At 37.4% G+C, this 27,794-nt stretch overlaps 1 protein-coding gene across 1 annotated transcript; it reads right to left on the reverse strand.

Annotated features, from left to right (window-relative positions):
- Positions 1-13,040: 13,040 nt before the first annotated feature.
- On the reverse strand, positions 13,041-14,306 carry LOC111906111 (ethylene-responsive transcription factor ERF021). Its single transcript, XM_042896025.2, has 2 exons — positions 13,696-14,306; positions 13,041-13,309 (listed from the first exon to the last, which is right to left on the reverse strand). The coding sequence occupies exon 1, from the start codon at positions 14,261-14,263 to the stop codon at positions 13,703-13,705; it is 561 nt and encodes a 186-aa protein (XP_042751959.1). The 5' UTR covers positions 14,264-14,306; the 3' UTR covers positions 13,041-13,309; positions 13,696-13,702.
- Between the last annotated feature and the right edge of the window lie 13,488 nt (positions 14,307-27,794).

The raw sequence follows: 27,794 nt of genomic DNA on the forward strand, positions 1-27,794 counted from the left end.
GTATTAGCGATTTCCTGTGAAAAATCGTTCGGGTGGCAATGGGTCTTCCGATGCTGGTGATGAAAATTACTTGGCCATAGCCATAACAAAGATCGTTAATAGTAATTAAACTACCAATGTCCTTTTGTGTTACGCACAAGAACAAAATAAAACAGAACTAAAAATATATTTATATGAGGGACTTGTTTTGTTAATTAATCAATAGTTGAATTAATTAATTAGAAAATAAAAGAATATGAAATATTTCAAAATAATTTGAATTCCACAGATAATTATCATTATATTTTTTTAATTATCTTTAGGGTTTCAAATCATCACCCTATATAGAGGGCTCCAAATCTAGTTTTGACACTTGTGAAAAATACCTTTCAATTATCAAAGTTCAGTACCCAAAAACCCTAAAGAATCTGAAATGCAGTTCCTACGACGTGACACCTTGACCACCACGTCATGATCTGTCGCATAGTCGAATTTTCGATTCAGTTTGCAGCTCACAGTTCGATGATTGCTTAGATATGCTTCTACTTTGTTTCTTGGGTGCGATTACGGATGAGGAACTCTCTGTTGGGTTCTGTAGTCCAATCCATTGGCTCGTCAAAAGTAGAAACCCACTAAGAAAGCAAAGGTATGATTCTATCTATTATGTCCTATAAGTTGCATATATTATTGATTTTGATATGTTGTTTCGAGTCTATTAGATCCAAATTGTGTTTCCGCTGCCCATTATTTTGGTCTTGACTAGGCTCGAAACCCATTAGTGGTATCAAACCGTAGGTTAACTCTATTGCACTTAGACTTTGTCTTGGATAGTATGTTAGGGTTTATATGTGTTGGATTTCTTATTTAAATTGGTTTAAATTGCATAGAAATTTTACATGATTAAAATCGAATCTGTTTATGCTTAAAAAATGACGATTGAATCGTTTTGCGTCTTCGCTATGTCTTGGCTGGTCCTCCACCATGTCGTGGGCTCAATCGATGTTGAACTTGGATCGTGGTTGTTTTCATCGCCAGGTCGTGGTCTTCTCTTGGTCATATCATGGTTTGCTGCTGAGAACCCTCAAATAATTTCGCGTGTTTTTTGTGTGCCATGATGTAGCTATTCATTTCCCACGTTGTGGAACCTGAAGTTCCAAAAATTTCTAAAATCGTTCCTTATTTTGGTTGCTCATCTTTTTCGATTTTAAACACATTCAAACTCGTCTTTATACTAAAAGATAAAGTATTGATTTAACTATAAGATTAATTAAGAGAAAAGAGTAGGACTCTTAAAATTTAATTGTTGACGTTTTATTCAATAGAGTTAAAGGACACACACACACACACACACACACACATATATATATATATATATATATATATATATATATATATATATAGTAAAATCCTATTTATACGTATAACACTAAAACAAACATTGTGCCCTCGCATGTATCCTAAATGTGCATTGTTAATCTTACCACGACTATGGTTACCTACTTTGATTTCTTTAAGGAAGGTTCTAGGAGATTTCTTCGATTCCTAATGAGGTTGGTGTTTAAGTGGCATCTATTGCTCGCCAACCCCACTGCGTTGCGTTTTGAAGTAGAGTTACCGGAAGGGTTTGTTAGGACAATTATGCAAAGTTAAAAGTATTTAAATTAATAAGCAGTGAAACAAAATCCCATTTTATAATAATAATGTAAATCTTATGATTCCCATGTAAATTACGCCTTGTGGTATATTCTTTTTGATGTAAGCGTGTGTGGCTTACCGGCTCGTCAAGAGAAGAGTATAGTCACAGAAATGTATATGTTGATCGCGATTCTCAAGTGTTACTTGAGCTAAATCTCATTGTAACTTCACATGGTTGATTCCATGCCATTTGATAAATCTACCCAAAATTAAACTTTCCGAATTAAACTTAGCTTAAACTTGAAGCTTACTCCATGCCCTTTGATAAATCTACCCAAACCGTCCAAGGGGTAGTCCAGGTATATCAGATTTTGAAGATGCATAATAAGTCAAGTAATGATTGATTCCTTCACTACAAACATGATAACATCCCGATATTGCATAATAGGCATTCATATTGCCTAACCTACTATTTTTGACATGTATTAAGGTTCAAGTAGTGATTGAGACTTGTAGGAGCATGAGATATTTTGAAGGCCACTTTTATGTAGTGGTAACTATGTTATGATATTATTATTGTAACCATCCTCTATTATTGTTTTTAAACTTAAACTGTTTTGAAACTAAGATGTTGGGATAGGATTTCCTCAAAAGACGTCTATTCATTTTTAAAAGTGATTTAAATGGTTTTTAAAACTAAAACCAAAATAGAGATGTTTCATGGTTTAAGGATATAATTATGTTTTTTTAATGTTTGAGAAGATAATTATTTATCATTAATTCATAAGAAGATAATGTAGAGTTATGTATGAAGTTATTAAGTACTTAAGTCTTAAAGTGGATGATTGATGTTCTCATGAGTGCATCCTTGAATCCATAAGACATTAAGACCTTTGATCATTAACACATGAATGAAATAAGATTTATTTGAGTAAGATAAGTGGTCAAGACTTATTATACAATATATAATCAATGGTAAACTATTTGGGAATGTTTCAACTTGAATATAGAAAGGTTTAGTGGCCTAAAAACAAAAAATTGCATGTACCAGAGTCAAAGACGTTTATCAAGAGTCCTACGAGGCTAAGCTTCCAACCATTTTTATTCTATAGGGGAATCCAATAGAAAGGTTAGAGTCCTAGGACGCTATGTGGAATACTTATGAGAGTCTTAGGACGCTATGAAGGACATTGATGAATAATTAATTTGCTTTTCTTCTCTAGTACTTCTTAAATTGTAGGAATGATAAGAATAGGATAAATAAGGCTAGAAGAATTATTTTAGGATGATTTTAAGTGTTAATGTATGGTATAATTGTTTATTATATGTGATTATCAGGTGAATACTCAATTAGTTGGAGTGAAGTGAAGCGTTAGTAAGCACTAATGTGAGTAACTATGGAATACATGTCCTTTATACGAAAAAAGATAGTTTTTATGATTTGAATTATATCCATGATGTTTGCATAACCTTTGTGAAATGTGAAATACTATATGTAAACCTATGTGCATTCATGAAAATAATATTTTGAAAAGTATTTTGATTAAGACTAAATGACTATTATTTTTGGAATAGGATTCCTTTTAAAGTTGTGGTTTCACTTAGGTTGGGAAATACTTAAGTGTCTGTTGAAATCTCGAGTAATATGAATATGTGATAACGAAATATCAAGGGCTTAGTAATGGTGTTGTAAATAGACCTTAACTATACATGTAGGCTAGCTACATCGTGTATGTTGCATGTGATGATAGAAAACTTGTACCCTATTAAATGACTAAATGAAGAGACATGTATAGTTGGCTTTGTGCTAACTATTACATAGGCTTCAATGATATACCTTTGGAATAGTGACTAGTGAGAAATTAATATGAAATGATTTGGGGAAGGGAGTATAATCATATTGCATTGCATCTATTCATGTCCTTTTATTATTCAATGGTATTATTATGTTTTATGTTATATGATGATTAATGACTAAAGAGTCAGAGTTTTGCAACAGGCTTGTGATTGTATCTTATTCCTAATAAGTAATATTTTTAGATTAGGAAAAGAATTCAAAAATGATTTTGGGGTTCTCATTGCTTTTAGCAATGTGCAAATTCCTTGTAAAATAAAGATGGTGAGTCCCAATATTGCTAACTAGACACTCTCAATGCCTAAACTATGTATTTTGATATGTATTCAAAATAGAAGTGGAGGAAGATGACATTAGAGGAAAAATTGGACATTTAGAAGGCCACAGTAGATGTTGTAGTTACTCTTGAAACTAATTTTGTGATATTATGTTGAAGACCCTCATACATTAAACCTTTTAAACTGTAATTCTTTTATAAACTAAAACTTTCAGCTCGTATCTTTCGTAAACAATGATCTTAAATGTAGTAAATTATTTTAAAAAGGATTTAATTAATAAGCCACATGAGGGATGTTTCATCAAGACTATTGGTCATAAAATAATCTACAAGAAAATTACCAAAGCACAACTCATTGGATTCGTGATAGTGATTATAAAGGGAACATTGATGATAACAAGAGTACATTGTGATATGTTTTCATTCCTGGGTCAGGAGTCGTATCTTTCAATATTCTAAGAAATAAGGTTTTGGAGCTTTATCACCAATTGAGAAAGAATATATGTCTCTTTCAATGCAGGTTGCCTAGCCTTATGGTTATGGGTCATTTTAAGGGAGTTATTCCATCCTCAAAAGGATGAAACTGAGATTTTATATGATAAAAAATCATCCATTGTTGTGTCTAAAAGTCCCATATATCATGGAAAGAGTAAGCACATCATAATCAAGTATCACTTTATATGAGAATCAGTTAAAGATCATATGTAACACTCGGTTTCTAAAGTATTAATGTTAAACTCTTTTTTTTTGCGATTTTCTGGGTGGTCACGACGTGGTGATGAGGATCACCATGGAATGACAACCATTTTGTGATCACAAATCTTTTTAGTCACACGACGTAGTGGCATACTTGCCACGACGTGGTGATGGTTGAATGTGAAACCCTAGATTTTCGGACCTTGAGTCCTATTTAAAGGAAGTGATGAATAGGGTTCCTCCACCCTCAGCCTCTGTTACCTTAAAAGGGCTCTTGATAAAACCTTAGCCTCCTTGCAAGCTTTTGAGCTCATTTTTGGTGTCTTTGTGATATTGGAAGGAAAATGAAGAAGTTTCTAGTGAAAGAATCCAACAATCAACTCATCTCCATTCTTTGTGCATCATATAGACTCTTTGTAAGTCCTTAAGGTTCCATATTTTTGATTCCTTCCCTGTAGATCTAAGTTATGTAGCTTATTTTGGTCCATGTTTGAAGTCTGGATGATTGGGTGAGATAAAGTTAGCAACTTTATGGTTTATCAAGGTCCCTTGTTAGATCTTATGGATCTAAGAGTTGTTGGTGTTTTGAATGCTATGCATGGGATTTAGGTCATTTTCTTCCCTTTTGACCAAGTTTGAGTGGAGGACATGCATAACCATAAAGGTTGTATTTTTATGCATAACCTCGGCCTCTATTACGTCAATAGGGCTCTTGATAAAACCCTAGCCTCCTTGCAAGCTTTTAAGCTCATATTTGGTGTCTTTGTGATATTGGAAGGAAAAGGAATAAGTTTCTAATGAAAGAAGCCAACAATCAACTCATCTCCATTCTTTGTGCATCATCTGGACTCTTTGTAAGTCCTTAAGGTTCCATCTTTTTTATTCCTTCCTTGTAGATCTAATTTATGTAGCTTATTTTGGTCCATGTTTGAAGTTTGGATGATTAGGTGAGATAAAGTTAGCAACTTTATGGTTTATCAAGGTCCTTTGTTATATATTATGGATCTAAGAGTTGTTGGTGTTTTGAATTCTATGCATGTGACTTAGGTCATTTTCTTCCCTTTTGACCTAGTTTGAGTGGAGGACATGCATAACCATAAAGGTTGTATTTTTATGGTCCTTAGGGTCCCAAATATGGTTATATGTTCTAGATCTAAAGTGTTATAATTATTTGAGTCCATCTTTGGGACTGTGACCTCATTTCTTCCATTTTGACCTTGATGAATGAATAAAATGTATTTGACATGCATGTCCACAAATCAAGGATTTTTATGGTGCTTAAGAGTGTTAGGTAGCTCTCTAATAAGCATGGTTTGGAACTAACTGGATTGAGGGATTAATCTAATAAGCTGATTCTATGCAGTTGCCACAATGTGGTGGCATTATTGCCACGACATGGTGGTTAGGCAAGACATGTTTGTTTTGTTAGGATGTGCCCACGACATGGTACAAGGCTATCCAAGACGTGGTGATGTTTTTTTCCTTGATTGTTTCATTGTTTAGCTGCCACGACGTGGCCAGGGGTTGGCCACGACATGGTAACCGTGGACCGTTGACTTTTCGCCAAATTGGTAATTTGGAAAATAGACTAAGGGGTTGAAATTATTTGGTTCTTTAGGTGTTGTGTAGTGCCAACCTTCCGACTATATGATTTATAGTCAGTTCAACATCGAGTGTGAGGTGAGTCTCCTCACTATGCTATGTTGGATGATAGTTGTCTTTGTAACTCTTGTATTTATATTGGGTGGGGCCCGTTATGCAAAATGGGGCGGGGCACATATGTGAAATGGGTGTTATGTATGTTGGGCGGGGCCCGATATGGAGCTAGGTGGGGCCCGTTATGCTAATTGGGTGGGGCCCGTTATGTTATGGGTGGGGCCCGTACGGTTATGTGGTATTTTGGGTAACTCACTAAGCTTTGTACTTAAGGTTTTATGTTTAAATATTTAAGATACTTTTGGTTTCAAAGGGAAGGGACTTGATCACACTGCATCCCCTAGAGTTTTATTTCCACATTATTGATTTATGATTTTGACTCTGATGTTTGAGAATACATTATACTCTGATTGTCGTTTGAACAAATGATTTAATGGTTGAAAAATGAGATTTTTACCTAGAATTTTTGGGACGTTTCATCATCAAGTCAATATTGATCATTATTACAAAAACAAGGAATAAATGGAAGACATCTTTACTAAACCTCTTGAAGTTAAAGAGTTTACTCTTTTAAAAGATAATATGGGATTGGATCGTATATAGCTTAAGGGGAAGTATTTGAAATAAGCTTGACTTGGTGGTTAATGGTTAGAAGTTATTTAAGTGACCATGTGTTCATAAGGGTCGCAATGCTTCAGATATGGTGAAATAGTTCATGTATTGTTTATAAATATCATATCTCTCATATCTTATAAATCCTTAACTTTTGTATAGAACTTATATCGCATAACAAGATTATTGTTAGAGTTTGGGTTTCGAATACCAATCAATATACTTGGATAATTCAAAGATCGTGTATGTAAAACACTTTCCAAAATTTGTGATTTCGTCCATATTCCTTAGGTCATCACAAAATCTGATTTGGGATAATTAAAGAAAGAATAAATCTAGATTACATGCTAAATCCGAGATTCAAACACAGAATACCTTGGTATTTCATTCTTCAGAGACATAATGTAGAGAAAAAAAAGCAGTTATATATATATATATATATATATATATATATATATATATATATATATATATATATATAAGGAAAAGTGAATATGTGGCTGTCATGTATGTAATATTAGGTATAGAACCATCAAAATTGACTTCATTTTGATTAAATAAACACAATTTTTTACATTGTTAGTTTATTCCTATTGCTTTTGAGATCATATTATTTCTGATTTCATAATTTATCTCCAACATCTATGTATTTCGAATGTGTTTTTTATATTAGACATCTAGTAGATTTCATAACTTTCTTTGACACCAACCATATGTATACTTGCATGGTTCTTTTTGATGTGTTATTGGAAGAAGTTTATTGTGTTTTTAATGAATAATTTCAATCGTTCACTATAGTTTTCTATTTTAAATTTGAATATGAAGATTTATAGGTAGTTGATAATGTATTCTTATACATGGTTTGTGTTGCAAAATTAAAAATTTAAAACTCCATAGAAGTATGTACAAAGCCTATCATCTAGTATAATAGAGAATACAAGAAAGATGGTAGAGAGATTTGATCGTATTTTGTTAAAACTATGTGGTTTTAATGGTTCTATACCTAATATTAGGTACATAACAGCTACATATTCCCTAAGCCCATATATATATATATCACCTGCAACTTACAAGTCTTTTATTTTATATGTAGAAGATGACGTTTTTAGGGTGAAACGAAGCCTCTTTAATTGGACACAACTATTGGTTTTTGGCATGAATTTTTATGGCCCATCGTCTCTATATGAATTATTTTTCGGGGCGGGGCGTTGTCTAGTATACCAAAAGGGCGGGACCTTGACCCTGCCAAAGGTGCTACCTCCGCGTTCTTGAGTTCTCTTAAGTTATCTGAGTGTCCCTGTAACAACCCAAAATTTTTAATTAAAACTTTAAGTGTTTATTCAAATCACAAATACAAATCTTAAAACATTTATAAGAGTATCATTAAAAGTTAACATGTACACACGTCCCCCATTGATGTGATGCAATCGAGCCATGCCCCTCCTTTAATATAAGAAAAACTTGAAACATTTAAACCGCAAATCTTATGCACAAAGCTTAGTAAGTTCCCCAAAATACCACACACGACAAAACATTAATAAACAAGTATGGGTTATCAGCAAACCTGGGGACTATCAGCAGTCCCAGTGGGCTAACAGCATGCCTGGTGGGTTATCAACAACCCTAGAGACTATCAGCAGTCTCAGTCACATATAAACTACATAACACAATAATAACAGCTAGACCTAGCTGGTCGTCACAGATACAACTATTCTAGCACATAGGCTCATAGAAACATGCGAGAGTCACAAAGACAATTAACATCCTATATACATAATTTAGTGAGCTGGCATTGGTGCCTTCGACGAGTAACGGGAGAAGACTCATCTCAATCCACTGATAACCAAATAACTACTCGGTCGTTGAACCAAATAATCTCGCATCTCTAATAATAAATACAACCCCAATCCATAATTAAGATATTACTCCGCGAATGATCCAATTATTCCAAGAATGGGGAAAAGACCATTTTGCCCCAGATAAGTCCCAAGCCAAACCACAGTTTCCCTAAAGTTAGCAAGTCAACGACGATCAACAATATGAGTACGCCTTACGTACTCGATCTATGCCCAACGTACACCACATTTGGCTAGTACGCGTTGCGTACAAGAAGGGTATGCCCAACATACTCCACAACAGCCCAAACTCGTCATAAAGGGCTTAAATGGTTAAGCCACTAAGTCCACTTCTCATATCTGATCCCAAATAATGTCTTAACCCATAAAGTCAAAAACATTAAGCCTTTGCAAGGCTGGAAAGAGTTTAAACCTTGAAACTCTAACTTAATCCACACTCAACACTACTAAGATCTTGCATGGCAAGAAACAGACAATCAATTAACAATTTTTATGAATCTACAAGACCTAAAATGCATGAAAGGACGGCTAATAAGCTCTGGAGTACTACATACTCACAAAGATCCAAACTTTAGGACAAAAATTCATGAAAACCCCATCTATGGAGATCTAGAAGGAAACTCATCAAGGTATAAACTTTATACCTTTAGAAGATGCACCAAATCGATTATTTTTCGGATCCAAAAGCTTGCAAACAACACCTCCTTCTTCACTAGTCTTCTTCTTCAACAAAAAGCCACCAAAGTTACAGCCAAGCTTCACTATCTTCACTCACAAGGGATACACTTGATATTAGGGTTTGGAAGTGTTGACATACCTCATCGGAAATCCATCAAATACAACAGAGCCATCAGTCTAACAAACGAATCCGAACGACGAGCATCTAACGTCGGGTCCTCGTGCTCGCTCCTACCCTCGCGCTCCCGTGCTTATTCCTTAGCGCCCAAACATCAAGGCCCGAGTCGAAACAAAACCGTACCAACCCACTCACAAGCCGACAGGTGTGTTCCGTAGAACATCACACCTAGCAAACCTATGCCAATGGCAGGTAACAGCTAGCGAACACGGTTCACCAATCAGAGTTCACTTGGTTCTGGCAGGACCTGAAAAAGCATAAAGTATTGTTGGGAATCTGTCCCCTCTTTGCCACAGGTATAAAAGGCACCCTTCTCCCCCAGGAGAAAAGGCCAAGATCTTCCATCCTTTAACACTCTCTTTACGCTTTTAACCATCTCTCTCTCATACCCTCATTGACTTGATCGTAGGAGCCTTGTTCCGAGACCACCTCCTGGACGACGAATGACAGTCTTATCTTATTTGTTGTGATCCACATGCTCTTCACTTCCACCCGTAGAGAGACAGACTTAAGCCGGTGACATATCAACAACAGTTGGTATCATCCGGACATGCACCCAGCGCGGCACAACCCAATAAACAATAACACATGCCTACAATGGTGATCACACGCACTACGCTAACGCAACACGACAACATCGGGCCATACGGCGTTGTCACACGCAGTACGACGACCACCAGGTGCCAATCGATTACTTCCTTAGTAAACGAAGCACTGACACCATACGTGCAAACCATGACATGCAAGTGCTTAACCGACGGGTCAACAATATTAAATTTTCACCAGACGAACTGAGACCGCCAGGGTGGGATCCCAGAGACCCAATCCTCATAACCGCACGTATAAGACACAAACAAATCCACCGAGTCTACATAGATAATTGCAGTAGCACAGACATCTTATACGAACAATGCTTCCGGAAATTACCAGAGTCATGGAAGAAAGTGTTGAAGCCCCCAGTAGGTGGACCCCTGGTCGGCTTCACAGGGCACAATCTACGGCCTCTCGGCACAATATACTCCCACTGACGCTAGTCAGCCACGACGTGAGAGAGAACAAAACATGAACAATCGAATTCTATGGAATCTGTCACCCAACGGGGCAAAATATACTGTTAGGGCGTCTAACACTCTACGAGCTACAAGCCGTACTGTCAACAATTCACGGTACAGTCAAATTCGACACTAGGACCAGATCAGCAACCATCGTCGTTGATGCCCCGTACAGTCGGACATGTCACCAGATCATGGCGACGACGAACCTGGTCAGCGCCCCCAAGAAATGCAAAGAAGACCACCCGCTAGAAAAGCACGTCATACACAATAAACACCCCGAACAAGCAATAAAGATCGGAGCTAACCTATCGGCAGAAAACAAAGCCCAACTAATCGCGTTACTAACATGGTTTGCTGGGGTCTTCGCATGGAAACCCGCATATATGACAGGTGTAGACCGAAGGATCACCGAACACAACCTTAACATCTTACCGGGCAGCGCTCCGATTATACAAAAAAGGAGGGGGCAGGCGAGTGATAGAAACAAAGCGATTAATGAAGAAATTTTGAAACTCGTTGTTGTGGGCATTCTCTAGGAAGCAATGTTCCCCACATGGATAACAAACCCGGTAATGGTAAAGAAGCATGATGGCTCATGGTGGATGTGCATCGAATACTCCGACTTGAGCAACGCATGCCCAAAAGACTATTACCCCTACCTCAAAATCGACCAAAAGGTCGAATCCATAGAAGGTTTCCAACTAAAATGCTTTTCTTGAGGCCTAGAAAGGCTAGCACCATGTTTAGATGCGGCTGGAAGACGAGGAAAAGACAACTTTCCACATCGATCGAGGCACATTCTGCTACCAGAAGATGTCATTTGGCCTTAAGAACGCCAAGGCAACATATCAGTGCCTAATGGATAAAGTCTTCGCAGAGCAGATCGGCAAGAATGTAGAGGTCTATGTTGATGACATGGTCATTAAAAGTCGCAGTGAAGCAACATTGCTCTGCGACGTGGAAGAGACCCTCCAGACACTAGCACAAGCCCAGATGAAGCGCAACCCGATAAATTGCACTTTTGGAGTAGAAGAGGGACAATTCCTAGGATACCAGATAACCAAAGAGGGAATCAAGCCAAATCCCACACAGCATAAAAGGAGTCCAAGACATCAACGGGAAGCTAACTGCGCTAGGCAGGTTCGTCTCCACGTCAGCAGAAAAAGCCTTACCGCTCTTCCAAACTCTAAAAGGATGTGTCGAAAAGAACCACTTCAAATGGACGAAGGAGGCCGACGTAACCCTCCAATGCTTAAAGGGGCCTACGTTAGTTGCCAACAATGGCAAGCCCCTCCCAGGCGAAACCCTACAAGTATACCTCGCGGTTACTGACGAAGCCATCTCGTCAATTCTGGCAGCAGAGAGAAACAAGAAGCATTTGTCGATATATTTCATGAGCAGGGCACTGCAAGGTCCCGCAACCAATTACCCCATCCTAGAAAAACTAGTACTTGCAATAGTGTACATGGGCAGGCTCTTACGACGCTACTTTTAGGCACACAAAATCGAAGTGCTTACCAGCCACCCGATAAAACAGGTCCTACTGCAACTCGAAAATTCAGGACTTCGAATGACCATAACTTCTTCATTCTAACTCCGATTTCGATGTTTTTATATCCACGGAAAGGTATTGAAAAGCCCTACAATAATATCTAGATATCTTGGACTAAGAACTCCTCGAACAAAAATCCATTTTTATGCAAGAAACCGACCTATGACATTTCCCACTCTACCCTTCGGCTCAAAGCACAATCCAAAGGATTTAGGTCTCATAACTTTCATTGCCTTCGTCCAAAAGGTCTAAACATCGCCTCCTTAAGACCCAGAGCCTTTACACAGTCGACTTCCAGCCCACGGCCTGAATCACAGAATGACCCGGAACAAGGTGTTACAGTCCCGGTATATAACTAGAAGATACTCGTTTTGTTTCAAATATAATCCTAGCTACACTAAAATACTGGTAACACTAAAATCAGAAACAATTGTGTTTGTGATATTGCCTATTTGTTCTCTTTGTTCTTCTATTCAATCTTCTCTTTCTTCCCAACACTAACTAATATATACTTTATTCTTGGATTAACTTCACCATGCTTCCTAAGTCAGAAGGCATCATTCACGAACAATTAAGCATAAGTTTGTCACACCATTTATTTAGCTAGTGTGTATGACCCTTTATTATATTAGAGCTTCACAAAATATTATCCATGCATCCATATTTTATATTTTGCTTTCGAATGGTTTCTTTCCAACTAAAATTCATTGCTTGATTTGCATGGCATGGCAAAATCTGAAAGTGGAGTGAGTTTGCAGGTGTGTTGTACATTGAGGAACTTGTTGGATGTAGAAGTACGTTGGTCATGACTCAATATATAAAAATGTACCCTTTCTTTTCATTTCAAGAAAACCTTGCTATATATGTACACTAGACTTAAGTGATGTTTCTGCAGATCATCTATGTATTTTGAAACGAGTCATTTAATTTGCATGTTCATGGTAAGGTGCCTGGTAACCATATATAGACCTGTAGGTTGTAGCATCTACCAGTAGGAACTACACAGATATATAATAGAAATCAATATAATTTGTATATCATAACCTTGCAGGAATCATTCCTGTTTACATCAGGATGAAAAAGAAAACAATAAACACAACACAGTAAAGAATTGAGTCTGCTAATTAGCAACTGGCCCTTGCTAGCACTACGCAGTAATCTCAAATGAGCTTCTAAAAAATCAGCTCCTGATGGAATTCACAATAGATGATCAATATGTTAACTGTAAATCCCGCATGCTGTTAAAGATTATCTTGCTGATCCTTTATTGTTGGGCCACCCTGAATGTCAAACGTAGTACGTAGGGTTAATTTGCACCTTATAGCTTTATTCGTATAGCATTCCTTCTTCCGTTCTCTCATAGGCTTAAAATGATGGAGAGTACAGGAAAAAGGTTTCACTAGAAACACCCAAAAAATACTTGCAATAGATAACTATATATGAAACCTAAAAAGATCTTTTCCCTACGCAAAAACTCAGTGGCGAAAAGACTTGGTTCTGAATTTGATCTAGCAACTCTTACCATTTTTAGCTTTTAAAAAACAATGTTTGACAATTAACCCCCATGCAGAGCTATTACGTATTATTATATGTATATATAGATAAGTAAGATACTATAATTAAGGTTATGCACGTGCCCATGCATCTTCTCCTAATGGATTGTTACCTATGAATTATTCCCAGAGGGGATAGTCGGGAATCTCGTCCCAATCACCGGCCATATGAATATGATCAAAGTTAGTAGTAGTGTTAGAAAAATACATTTTCTGTTCAGCTATAAGAGCATCACCCAATTCCATCCATAATTTGGGAGAATCAAGTGGTGAATCATTTATTGCCTGAATTTGGCTAGGAGAAAGTCCGACATTCACCGGCACTGTATGACCTGAGCTGGAGCCACCCTGCTCCGGCATGGAATTAGCTGGTCCAAACAGCGAGGCAGCCTCATGAGCAGCCATGCGTATGCATTCTGCAGTGGAGCTAAGTGGCCTAGGGAGAGCAGTTGCTCTTTCTGGGAAGTTAAGCCTAGAAACATCACCTCTGAGGTAAAATGCAGCTGCATCATATGCTGCTGCCGCCATTTCAGGTGTCTCAAAACTCCCTAACCAGATTCGAGAATTCTTTCCTGGCTCACGTATTTCAGATACCCATTTGCCCCATTTCCTCTTCCGGACACCCCTGTAAACCGAAGAAGTACCACCTCCGCTGTTATGAGGGTATGAGTTCTCATTCATAGTACTTAAATTGTTTAATTGGCTAAAATCAGCTTCTTGTTTAAGGTAATGCAATCTAGACATGCATTTATAGATGTGGATATACACAATACAAGTCATTGATATATATATATTATATATATGTTGTTAATTTAATAATGGCAGCTTCGAAGTAGTTTCAATGTACTTCAAGAAACGATCATCAATAGATATTTATCTTTATGATCTTTGCATCGAGACAATAATCTTTTCGGCAACCATTGATAGGCTTGACATGTGTCTTCACTTAGTTCTTTTTAAATTATAATGTTGGCTATTGACCAATTTGTGAATTTGGAAGACAGAGATATGTTTTCCTGTTTATAACGCGGTTTCCTTGCAGGTGTCATGTCCTTGTTCTCCTGGGTCCACTTAATCTTTTTGTCTAGGACTAAACACCTTCTTTTTCTAGGTATTCCATGAATATTCCTTTCTTAACCAATTTTATGATTCCTTCTCCGTATAGTATTTTGTGTTTGATGTATCGTGTTTCCTGGGGATATGTCGAGTTAATCGGACTGGGTTTAAGGTATAATAACACATTAGTCTTGGTTGAAAGTAGCCATGGAAGCATAAAAACTGCAATGACATGACTTCATATTGACATCATGTTTTGACCATGTAACCAAAGTCAAAGTTTGATTTGGTCATGTGAATGGGAGATATGATCGAAGTTTTGAAATGAATACAATTTATTTCTCCATGGTTGTAGATAACAGCTGGATGTTGATAAGCTCCCACACTCATTTCCACTACGTACTTATTTATATGTTTTAAACCAAAACATCACATTCTTTAATTACATATTTAAATAACATAATTATGGTTTTTTGCTTCGTATAATTGAATTAATTAAAATGACGTATAGGTGATCAAGTTTGGTAAAATGAATAATGTAGTTCTTGAATCGCGTCTTTGCTAGTATAGAAAGGACATGGGTGCAGGATCCGCATAGACAGCAGCGATACTACTGGAAAGGACAGTTTCAATATTGTCCATACGCAATCCTTTGTATAGACGTTGGGGCGGACGGACACTAAGATGGAATAGGCCTGCTAATATGCCCAAAGTCCCTGCCGCAATATGATGAGAGGCTATTCCTCCCAGAACACCTTGGCTCAGCATTATAGCCCTTCTTAGTAAGGCTTCGGCCCTACTACAGCGCTTCGCTAACTCGAAGCGCCTCGCTATGAGAATCTAGCTTCAATATTTATTTTTATTTGTTTCTAATAATTTATCGATCTTGGGTAATTAAAAGAAATATTCACAAAAAATGTTGTATCTCACTATAGGAATAAAATAATAGTTTTAATCTTCTTTTGTCATGTATCATTCTAATACAACTCTTCATTAATATTATTTCACGTGTCAGGAAAATATATTAGGCAAATCACTTCAAAATTCAAATATATTTATTTATTTATTTATTTAACTATATGGTAAATTTGAAGTTATATTAACTTTAAAATTTTGGTATATCTCTTAATTAGTAATTTATTTAAAATGATTTCTTTAAAATAATTGATTAATAATTATGATTTTTTACAATGAAATTTTAATTAATTTTGTAACCGTATTTCTACGAGTTATAAACTAGTTTTAGAATAAATAGATATAAGAGTAAATTACATGAATCGTCCCTCATACAAGTGTTAAAATGCACGTTCAGTCCTTATTTTCAAAAATTAATTCGGATCATCCATGAATAATTCTTTTTTTCAATCTGACCGTCCCTACAGACATAAAATTACTATTTTTCCCTTAATAATTTCTTTTTCAATATATTTATTTATTTATCATTTTTAAATTAAAAAGAAAATAAAAAAAAAATATATTGACACAAACCCACCCATCCCTCCCTTTCCCCAGATTCGTATCCCTCTCATTCATACCCATTCATCTTCATCTCCATCGATCAAAAAACCTCCCCCTCCGATGACCCTGAACCTTTCACCACCACCGCCTAATATGTTCATCGGCAACCCTGAAGCCACTCCGGTGAGATCATGAAACCGAAGGTTCTACTTCTATCTCCGACCACCATCCGATTCCAGATTCTAATCTGGAAACCTTCATCTCCTAAAACCAAATTTATCTAAGATACTCATTCCGGAACGAGATTTGCATGTTCCTGGTGCATCATCGTTGCCCATCTCCTTCTCGATTTCATACCGAAAATGATGGTTTCAATAGATTTGAAGGTTTTGGTTTTATAAAAATCCCAAATCGACATCCCTTATTTCGTTTTCGATGCTTCAATCGGATTTCCAGAAGTTGATTATTTAATACGGTTTCAAAACTTGATGATTTATATTGGAGGAATATGTTCTCTTATGACCGTTGCATTAACTGGATATTAGTGTTTGAATTAGCTCTGATAAATAAAGGAGGGTGCAGACTGTCGAAAGGTTGTGACAGTTGGTGTAAGGTTTGATCGTGTCGACTTTGATGGGGATGTCAATGAACACAGTACAACTGGTAAGGTGAGGGTAGAGGGCGAGGGGTGGCGGTGGTGCTCCGTTTCCAGTAGTGGTGCAGATGACCGGTTATGGTGGTGGTTAAGAGTGATGATTTCAATAGATTTGAATGTTTTGTTTCTGGTTTGATTTTCGAATTTAAGTTTAAGGTTTGATTTCTAGGTTTTCTTTATCTTTTGATTTATTTGAGATTTTAATTTCATTTGGATTTGATATCACTGGTTAGTGGTGGTGGTTTGTCGATGGTTAGTGACGGTGGTTGCTAGAGGTAGACAAAAATGTCGACTGGTGCTAGATTGTAGGTGGTGGTTTTGCATATTTCTGGTGGCGGTGTAGATTTCCTGTGTGGTGGTGGTGATTAAGTGTTCTTCAACATGTGTGTGTGTGTGTGAGAGAGAGAGAGTGAGAGAGAGAGAGAGAAAGAAAGAAAGAAAAATTTCTTGATAAAAATATAATAATAATAATAATAAATGAAAAAGAAATTTAAAAGGGCATTATAGTCATTTCATGTCTCTCAAGGGATGAAACGTGTAAATTTAAACTAACAAGGATGAAGCGTGAAACTTTTTACAATACAAGGGACGGTTCGAGTTAATTTTTGAAAATAGGGATTGAACGTGTATTTTGACTCTTGTATGAAATGACCTTTTAGCCTGAAACAAAGGTATTTTGGATTTCCGACACCATAGAGTTAGTATTCTTTCCATTTCCATATTCCCCTCTTAAAAAATCCCTCACAACCCTACCATGGAGATGTTTAGATTGAACAGGTTTTTACCGAAATGACACCATTTTATACTCTTATATTGTAATGTACTTCATCTTTAGTTAAAATTTTAGGTTTTGATAAATGTTATTTTCCAAGTCGGGAATGTTCTACAGGTTTTGGAGTTCGAAATGTCTGATGTTTCTAAGTTTGAATGTTAAAGTATCATCATTTTTTATATACCTAGTTATTATATTACATCAGTTTTCTTTCATCGGGGTTGAAATCTACCTTTCATAACTTTTATCCCTAGGGTTTTTGATGCAAAATTTGTTTTAGATTTTGGCCCTGTTAGTCTAATCGGTTGCCAGTACAAGATTATTAGCAAACTTTTAGTCAATTATCTTACTGAGGCCATTGATGGCGTTGTCAATTGGCAACAATCGGATTTTATTTGTGGCGGACAGATTATAGATGGTTCTATGATCCTAAATGAGGTATTGCATTGGTGTAAAAAAGCATCGAGAAAGGGCTTTGATCTTCAAAGTAGATTTCGAAAAAGCTTATGACTTAGTTAGATGAGATTTTTTGAATATGATTCTTCAAAAAATGATTTTTGATTCTAGATAACGGAATCGGATCGGGTACACTTGGTTATACTTACAAGATTAAGTATAATTCTGAATCATTAAAAAGATTTCAATGTGTAGCAGAACGAATAAGAAGAATCAAATTAGGCAAAAATATAAAAGGTTCTCCAATCTGAAAAGATGGGAGAGTACTTTAGTATCGTGTTTTATGATCATCTTAATGATTATGAGAAACCATATCACAATTGATCCTCCAAGGACATCTTAGTGCATTTGTATGGATAAGAAGAGGAATCGTGAATTGTTGAAATGATTAAATCATGAAGATGAGTCATACTTCGTTCCAAAACAAGTCTTAAAGTCATACTCCAAGATTGTAACCTTGAGTGACATAATCTTAAGAAAGGTTTATAACACTTGTTAAATGTGGAGTAAAATGTTTCTTACTTTTATACATTTGAAATTGGTAAGTTGTGATATCTTGGTAAGGACAAGGGCCAACTAAGACCAATTGTGTGAATTTTTTATCTTGATAAGAATCTGCACTAACTCTTGAATATTTGTTTGTCAATGAATGGTTCATGACAAGAGAATCTTATATGTCAAGAGGTCAGTGGGAGTCTTAAAGATCTTGACAAGTTTCAAGAACTAATCAAGAATAAACCTATTGTTAATCACTAGCACACGAATTGAGATTGTAACCTATCGTGACGACATATTCTTATTTTTGTGTTTATTCCAGTTAAAAGTTGACTATGCATGTGAGTTCTATGAGTTCTCAGTTGTTTGTATAAAGCATAGCACTTGGATCAATGAAAGTTTCATTGATCAGTATGGGTGAGCTGCTTAACAACTCTGAACACATGGTAGGCCCTTGTGCTACCAGGTGTCAAGAAATTAAGATGAACAAGTCCAGTCCATGTGAGTTTGGATTTGTCACTAACCTTGTCTTATGATTATGGTTTGACAAATTCACATGGATAGGAACACATACACCATAAAATCTAAGTGTCATAAGGTTTCTCTCCAATTCATGAAAATGATTGTGAGGAAACGCTTTCACTAAGTAGATTTTAATAGTTAGCTATTTTGATATTTGCATTCTCAAATTCGATTGTGATTACGGCATCCCTCTTCATAGTTCGAATTGTGAGAAATGGCGAAAGGTCTAAACATTTTAGACTTATTGTTGTAAGTTCTAAAATTGTTTAGACAGGCATATGAGTTATCTAAGGAAAGATGTATGATTTTGAGAAGCCTAGATAAAGTCTTATCGAAGCATCTCGTATCAGAAATCTGAACTTTGGTAATGAAAGTCAATAAATATTGATTTCTAGAAGTCCAGCTGACTTCTGGGTACATGTCAAAGCTAGTGGGAGCATAAGCAGTATGCTAATAAAAATGTAATTATTATGCTAGTGGGAGCACAATTATTACGTTAAGTGTCGCGAGTTAGCAATGTTAGTTATAGAAAACAAAAGTTTCAAATCGCAAAGTTGCAGGGTTTGAAAAGTTGTTTTGATATAATTAAGGGAGATGAAATTATACTTCATTTCAAATCTAAAAGCTTAGATTGAGATTTTTAATCAAATTTAGTCAAGGATATATATGAACATGTTGGAATGGTTCAACATAAGGAAATTCTATATATATGGAAATGATTATTGCGTTCTCAAATTCGATTATGATTATGGAATCCCTTTTCATAGTTCGAATTGTGAGAACATGGCAAATAGAAATATTATAGCAAAATATTGGTCAAGTATCATGTCTTTATGAGTCGTGTCCAATATGCTTCGGGTATAGGATCGATTACATGTGGTATAATATTCATCTGTTCTAAATTTTCCAAATGCCTAGGGCATTAAGAGGGAAATGGGACTAGAACCGGATATGACTAAAGTGGTTCACAATTGTTAAGGACAATCTAAGGTTTGTCAAGGAATGGTCGCTTGTAGTTGGAAGTATAAAAATGGATGGACCATATTGACACACTTTGAGAATATGTAACTCTTGTTCAGAATTGATAGTCAAAATGGGAACATGAAAATGTTTCCATAAGTGGAAGTTATTATTTACATCTCTGTAAGATTAGGAAACTTAATGCAAGAAGGATGTTCAATGGAATGTACTTTGAACTTGAGACTTCATTTCCATGGAATTGCTCTCCATTGGAATACTTTGTAATGTTTGTTGCCAAGTCTCTATGACTTTTGTGCATAGTCATTACAAAATGATCATTGCATATAAGTTTAGAATCTAACAGATTATAGTAAATGGCAAGAATTTGATATTCTTACATTTACGGTAAGGATTTGGAATTGTGAAATGAGCATCATTGAAATGCCGTCAATTGATCTATTTCACAAAGTAAGGATCATAGATAAACATAGTGTGCATGCTTGGAGCATGGGACAACTATTGTTTTAATTCAAGTATTAAGTTGTAATAGCTTATGCCTCGAGACAGCTGAAGCCTCACAAGGCTAACTATCCGACGCACGATTTAGAGTTGGGGGCTGTGGTGTTCATGTTGGATAAGGTGTCTAAGTCCATAACTTATTTGGTATATACTTGACCCGACCCGGCATGGTCCATTTGGGTTGCATTTCATCCAAACTATTTATGGATAATTTTATGAGAGTTATACACATATGTTTATTAATATATTGTAAGTTATAATATATTAATATGAAGTCATGTTATTTAATTAGTCTTAGTCTTAAATTAATTATGAATTAATTTAGAGATTAAAAGGAATACTAATTAGATTGTGGGCTATTGGTTTTATATAGTGTGGGCTAACACTCATTTGTTAATGGGCTAGGCTTGTATGGAAGTCCATGGATGATCCATGGATCCTTGGAAAAGGAAAGGTCATGGGTTATTAGGGTTTTACCCTAATCATGTACACTATATAAGCATGCTTATGTTGCATGAAATAGCCACTAGTGGCACTAGTTGTGTGAGACTTGGTGTGTGGCCGATTTTATAAGTGTGTATACACTCTCTCAAAGTTTTCCAAGAGTTTGTGGTGATTTGTGATTCCGTTTGAGGCATTCACACTATTGGTGCTTGGCCCTCAAACTCCTTAGGATTCAAACTCATCATCAAAAGGTATGTAATCTCATCTAATTCTTTTATGTTTAAAAGTACCCCATGACATGTTAGATAGGTTATGAACCTTGGAAAAATTATTATTTTGCATGTATTTAGACAAACATAGATCCAAGGTTTATTAGGGTTGCATGCACACTTAGGAAGTGTTAGATTGCTCAAAACCCAACAGTTCACCCTCAAGATTTGGTGACACTACCTATATGGGGTCCGTTGTACCATTTACACAGACCACAAGAGTTTGAGGTACCTCATGGATCAGCCGAATTTGAACATGAGGCAGTGTTGGTGGTTAGATGTGGTAAAGGATTATGATTGTGAGATCCTTTACCACCCGTGCAAGGCCAATGTGGTGGCCAACGCTCTAAGCCGCAAGGCGGTAGCGGCTCCGATTAGAGATTTATGTTTGAGGATGACGGTGATCACTCCACTGTTGGAGCAGATTAGACAGGCACAGGTTGAGGGCCTGGAGGAAGAGCGCCAGAAGTGTGAGAGGATTGTGGATCAAGTGGCCTCATTTGATTATGAGAGTCGAGGGTTGATGACCCTGCATGGGAGGGTTTGGGTTCCGTATTGGGTGGAGTATGGCAGGTTCTGATGGATGAGGCCCATAAGTCGAGGTTCTCCATCCATCCCAAGGTGACGAAGATGTACAGAGATCTTCGAACCGGTTATCGGTGGCCCTGCATGAAGCGGGACGTAGCGTGGTATGTGGAGAGGTACTTGACCTGCAGGAAGGTCAAAGCCAAGCACCAGAGGCCTCACGGCAAGATGTAGCCGTTAGACATCCCCGTGTGGAAGTGGGAGGACATTACTATGGATTTCATCACTAAGCTTCCTAGGACCGCACATGGGGTTGATTCGATATGGGTCATCGTGGATCGATTGACCAAGAGCAATCAATTTATCCCAATCCAGAAGAGCATATCGGCGGAGAAGTTAGTCAAGATTTATGTGTGATAGGTAGTGGCGCGACATGGAGTGCCTGTCTCGGTGATGTCAAACAGAGATGTCCGTTTCACTTCTAGATTCTGGAAGCAGATTCACGAGGAGATGGGTACTCATCTCCACTTCAACACCGCTTTCCACCCTCAGACAGACGGACAAAGTGAGATGACGATATAGACTCTCGAGGACATGCTTCGATCATGTGATTTGGATTTCAGTGGTAGCTGGGATACGTATCTTTCGTTAGTGGAATTTTCGTATAACAGCTACCACGCCAGTATAGACCGGCCTCCCTTCGAGATGCTCTACGGTAGGAAGTGTATGACCCCAATCTATTGGGCTGAGGTCGGTCATAGGGTCGTAGGGAGTATGGAGGTAGTACTCAAGACCACAGAGCGGTTCCAGCAGGTCCGGAGCAGGCTCCAGACTGCTCAAAGTCAGAAGAAGAGTTACGCCGACAAGTGGCGTTCAGACTTAGAATTTCAGGTGGGCGATATGGTCCTCCTAAAGGTGTCACCCTGGAAGGGTGTTATCAAATTTCGGAAGCGGGGCAAGCTGCGCCCTAGGTTTATTGGCCCTTTCAGAGTCATTTCTCGGGTGGACAGGGTAGCGTATCAATTGGATCTTCCCGCTGAGCTCAGCCTGATTCACATCACTTTCCATGTTTCTTAGTTGCGGAAGTGCTTAGTGGATAATTCAGCAGTGGTACCCCTTGAGGATATTTAGGTTGATGACAGTCTTAACTACATTGAGAGACCAGTGACGATTCCAGATCGCACGATGAAGGAGCTGAGGAACAAGAGGGTTGAGTTAGTAAAGGTGCAATAGCAGCACCGTAAGGGTTCGTAGTGGACTAGGGAGGTCGAGAAGTAGATGGGGGAGCACTACCCGAGTTGTTTTCAGACACATCAGACTTCGAGGACAAAGTTTAAGACAAGTGGGGGAGAATTGTAACACTCGGTTTCCTGCTTGTGGAAGAAGTATAATATAGAAGGCACAAGGAGGAAGAAGTAGATCCAGGAACTGCACTCCATTTGCTACATTTTCTGGTAATCAAGTCTCTAACTTGATCATTCTTCTCTTAGATCTATTTGTTTCCATGTTATGAAGGTTTTGGTTCAAGAACCTTGGTCCTTGGGATTGGGACGTCCCAAGTGACTTATATCTCACATCTAGGATCAAGGGTTCCATGACATAAAGGTGCAAACTTCATGACCATGGAAGCCCCATGCAAACTTATAAGCAAGTTCATGGCCTTTTTAGCCCTAAAATATCATGCATGGAAGGAAACCTCGGGACTTTATGTGTCCAACAGATGTTAAAAGCCTAGATCTACTATATTGTGCCTTGGTTTAGGGTGTTATGGCTTGTGGACCAAGATTTATGCTTTAGAGAAGTTAGGGTTTGGGTTAAACCCATCAAGAGGGACTAAGGACGGGTAAAGTTGGAAACTTTACCCTTAAGAGTGGATTTCCAGGATGTAGATGAAGTTTGGAGTATAGATCTGAAAGGTAGGAGCTTAATCCATTGGGATGGCTCAATCATACAGGCAAACTCGGCGATTCCAGAGAAGGACTCGACGAGTTGAAGCGGGCTGTCTCAATCATTAGAACAGGAAGAACTCGACGAGTCTGTGAAGGGACTCAACGAGTTGACTCAGTTGACCACGAGTCTAAGCATTATAGGGACTCGCCGAGTTGGGAGATAACTCGACGAGTTGGGTTGACTGGGAGTTGACCTTGACTTTGACTTTGACCAGGACGTTGACTTTCACCAGGGGTAAAATGGTCATTTTACCCTAAGAAGTATTATCAGATTTCGATTAAGTGTGATTATGGAATTGATAGTCGAAGAGTCGTCGGAGCAGCAGATAGGGATTTTTCACTCGAGTTTTCAGCAGTCAGTCTTTCTAGGTGAGTTCCCTTCAGTAAGAACGGGTCTAAGGCACCAAGGTCGGCCCGTAATATGATATGTTAGTAGCTGAGTGTGGGCGAGGCATGTATCTCATAGTAGCCAAGTGTGGGGGGGCCGTATCTCATAGTAGCCGAGTGTGGGTGGGGCCCATATCTCGTAGCTTAGTTTGATTATGGATATATGCATGATTGATAGATTTAGTTATAATTGTTGTCTGTGTGATACTTGTATGTTTTGTTTAGTCGTTGAGTGTGGGCGTAGCCCGTATCTCATAGCAGTCGAGTATGGGCGAGGCCCGTATCTTGAAGCAGCTGAGTGTGGGTGGGGCCCGTATCTCCCAGTTAGCGGAGTGAGGGCAGGGCCCGTATCTCCTAGTTGCATGTTATATGTGTATGGGTTGTGGTAGTTTGGGGAGACTCACTAAGCTTCGTGCTTACAGTTTTCAGTTTTGGTTTCAGGTACTTCCACTAGCAAAGGGAAGGGCTCGGGATGATCGCATGGCACACACCACAATTTTAGCATGGGATTGTTTTAGACTCTGATATTTTCTCATATGATTTCGATATAGTATTTGACATGATGTTTTGAGATACATGGTTCTTGATTTTCTTTATGATGATGGATGATTTATGGTTTTTGATAATGATTTAAAACAAAAATTTTGGGCCATATTTTTGGGATGTTTCAAATGTACCACAATTAGTTAATACATATTTATCATATGCATAGACTTGTTTATATCCACATCGATTAATTACACCACCAGAACTAAGTTGTTCCTAATCTTAGGAACATGAAGAACATTCTTAAGAAGACGATTTTTTCCAGAACTAAAACATAAAGAAACACAGCCACGACCAACAATAGGTGCTTTATTATGGTCTCCCATGTACAGCACTGATCCATCATTAACTACTTCATAATCCTTTAACCAAGAGCAATCCTTACACACATAACTCGTCACTCCTGAGTCTATCCACCATGCATGATCATCATCCTGAACATAGAATGATTCAGGAATAAGTGTTACATGATATATAATAGCAATAGTTTAATTTCAAAAATAAAATTCTGACCTTATGGTTTTGGACCTTGATCATTATATCCTTGTCCAGAAGTGCTTGCACCATTTTTGTTCTTCTTCAAATGACAATCTCGCTTCATATGACCGGGATTGTTGCAATTCCAACACACGAGTTTTTCTTTCTTGTTTGAACACTTGTGATGGTCATCTTTCTTCTTCATTTTTTCCTTTGTTATTTTTCTGATGTTTGTCATCTTCCACCCAATTCACTGAAGATCCAGGAACTTCCTTTTCTTTTCCTTTGCCACTTTCTTGATCCCGGAGACCCTTTTCAATTCCCAAGTGACTGCCAAGTTGTACTAGAGACAACTCCTCTTTATGGTGTTTTAGTGTGTGTTTAAAGTCTTTCCAGGAGGGGAGCAATTTATTAATAACACTTTAGACATAAATGGATTCATCCATTTGCATTTTGTGTTGTTCAAATTGTCCTAGGATCCTCATGAGTTCATTGTACTATTGCATGACAGACCTTGAATCCACTATCTTGTAATTGTTAAAACTACTAACAATAAATTTCTTGCTTGAGGCATTCTCTTCCATGTATTTGGATTCAAGGGCATCCCACATATCTTTTATAGATTCTTGATTTTGATAGATGTCGAAGAGAGAGTCAGATGTACCATTTAAGATGTGACCACGACAGATGTAATCATCATTTTCCCATTTGCATCTTCTTCTAGTATGTTCAAGGGTTTCATCCTCCATTGGTTCTGGTGCAGGAGTGCTCAAAACGTGAACAAATTTTGAGGTAGTAAGAAGGAAATGCATCTTTTTCTGCCAAGGACAAAAATTAGTGCCTTCAAACTTGTCCGACTTCCCAAATTTGGAAGTCATGTCTTTAACAAATTCTGCCATTGATATTCTTCACAAAATCACATATTTTGAATGTAAGATTTTGGGGTCTTAGAATATCAATTAACTTGGATAATTTCTAGGATTGTGATTGTAATCACTTTCCAAAATCTGTAATTTCGACCCTAATGCTTGGGGTATCACGAAATCCGATTTGGGATAATCCAAGAAATGCAATTTTGAAAATCAAGCCACTTCCAAAATTAAAACACAAAATATACTTTTCATGTATATAAGTTCCAACCCTTTTTTTGGAACCAGAGAAAGGTTCTTATACTAGAGGGAAAAGAAGTTATGATGGTTACCTCCAGATTTGGGACCAAAACCAGTAGTTATTAGACATAACTAATGCTTACATCATCAAGATGTCATCATGAGAGTTTTGGCAGAAAATTGCATCGATCCAATGTAAAATATGTTTAGGTTTCGGGGCGCTACCCCTTGGAACCTCTTCCATTGACCGATCAGCGGAACCATCGTCAGAGGCGTTGCCCCTTGGACCCCCGCTAGGGACGCTGCCCTTAGACCTCGCCAAGGGGCTACATGCCTTGGAACCCTGCACCCAGGGGCGCTGCACCCGGACCCCCGTATTCCCGAGTTCATAATTATCACACCAAGTGTAAGCCCTCGCACCTCCAAGCTTGGTTAGTAAATGAAGTTTGGCCTATCTCATTGTTAATAATAATTACACCAAAATATGTTGATAACACTAAAATCACCAACACTCTTTTCTTCAGATTAGGTTTTGAACATTAGCATGGAGTTTTCCAGTATCATTTTCGTAGTTTTCTTGCATTAATTTTGTGTCCATGTGTGGTTCAAACCATCCATTCCCCAACTTTGAAGGTGATCTTTTGTTGCTTGTAATCATGACCTTCATGTTTTTTTAGTGATCTCAATGATGAATTTACATGATCTAAAATTGTTCTTACCAAATGAAATGTAGTCCAAATAAAGTGATGATTTTTTTCTTCTTTTAGAACATTATGATTTATTTATATTTTTCATTTAGTCTATATTGACAAAAAATTTACTTCTAATTAGCTAAGGACGGGAATACCAGCGACGAAGGCATCTGTGGTCTAGCTAGCCACGAACCACGATCGTGCACACCAGCCCGGTGCCTCTTCGTGGCTCGTGGTTGTAGTGGTTCGTGTTGGCTAGAATGAGTGAGGACGACCAACGAGCTTCATTCTTCATTTGTAGTCGTTCAACGGTCAAAAATTTTAAAATTATTAATTTTTTTTAATATATAAACATTACCTATATAAACACAACAATTTGCATAAACCTTTACGCCCAAGCCGTTCATCTCTTTTACACTCTCTTAAAAAAAATACTTATGGATTTATTTAAGAATTTTGATTCGGATGACGACGTAGAATTCAACTCAACGTTATTCAATGTTGTGCAACACATACATGATGAAGAAAGTTTTGATGTTTCGCATTCAAGAGCGGTTGTCAATCGAGATCGTCAAGCCGCACATGACTTATTGGTACGTGATTACTTTGCCGATAATTGTCTTTATAATGATGACTCATTCAAGCGTCGTCTTTGTCTAAATAAGGTTGTATTTTCGTATTAGTAATGCTTTTAGAGTCCCGTTATGATTATTTTAAACAAAAACTCGATGCTAGAAGAAGAATGGGTTTTAGTAGTATACATAAATATGTTGATGCACATAGATATTTGGGATACGGTATAGCCTTGATGCATTCGACGAGTATTTGAAGGTATCCAAGAGGAACGCAATTGATTATGTAGATTGGTTTTACGCATGCATGTATGAGGTTTTTCACCAAGAATATTTGTGTAAGCCTAAT

Source organism: Lactuca sativa, chromosome 6 (assembly GCF_002870075.4).
Source record: "Lactuca sativa cultivar Salinas chromosome 6, Lsat_Salinas_v11, whole genome shotgun sequence".
Lineage (NCBI taxonomy): Eukaryota > Viridiplantae > Streptophyta > Magnoliopsida > Asterales > Asteraceae > Lactuca > Lactuca sativa.

What these genes read in the sequence shown, in the direction of transcription:
- LOC111906111 (XM_042896025.2), bottom strand. Translation starts at nt 14,263, where the DNA reads ATGAATGAGAACTCATACCCTCATAACAGCGGAGGTGGTACTTCTTCG.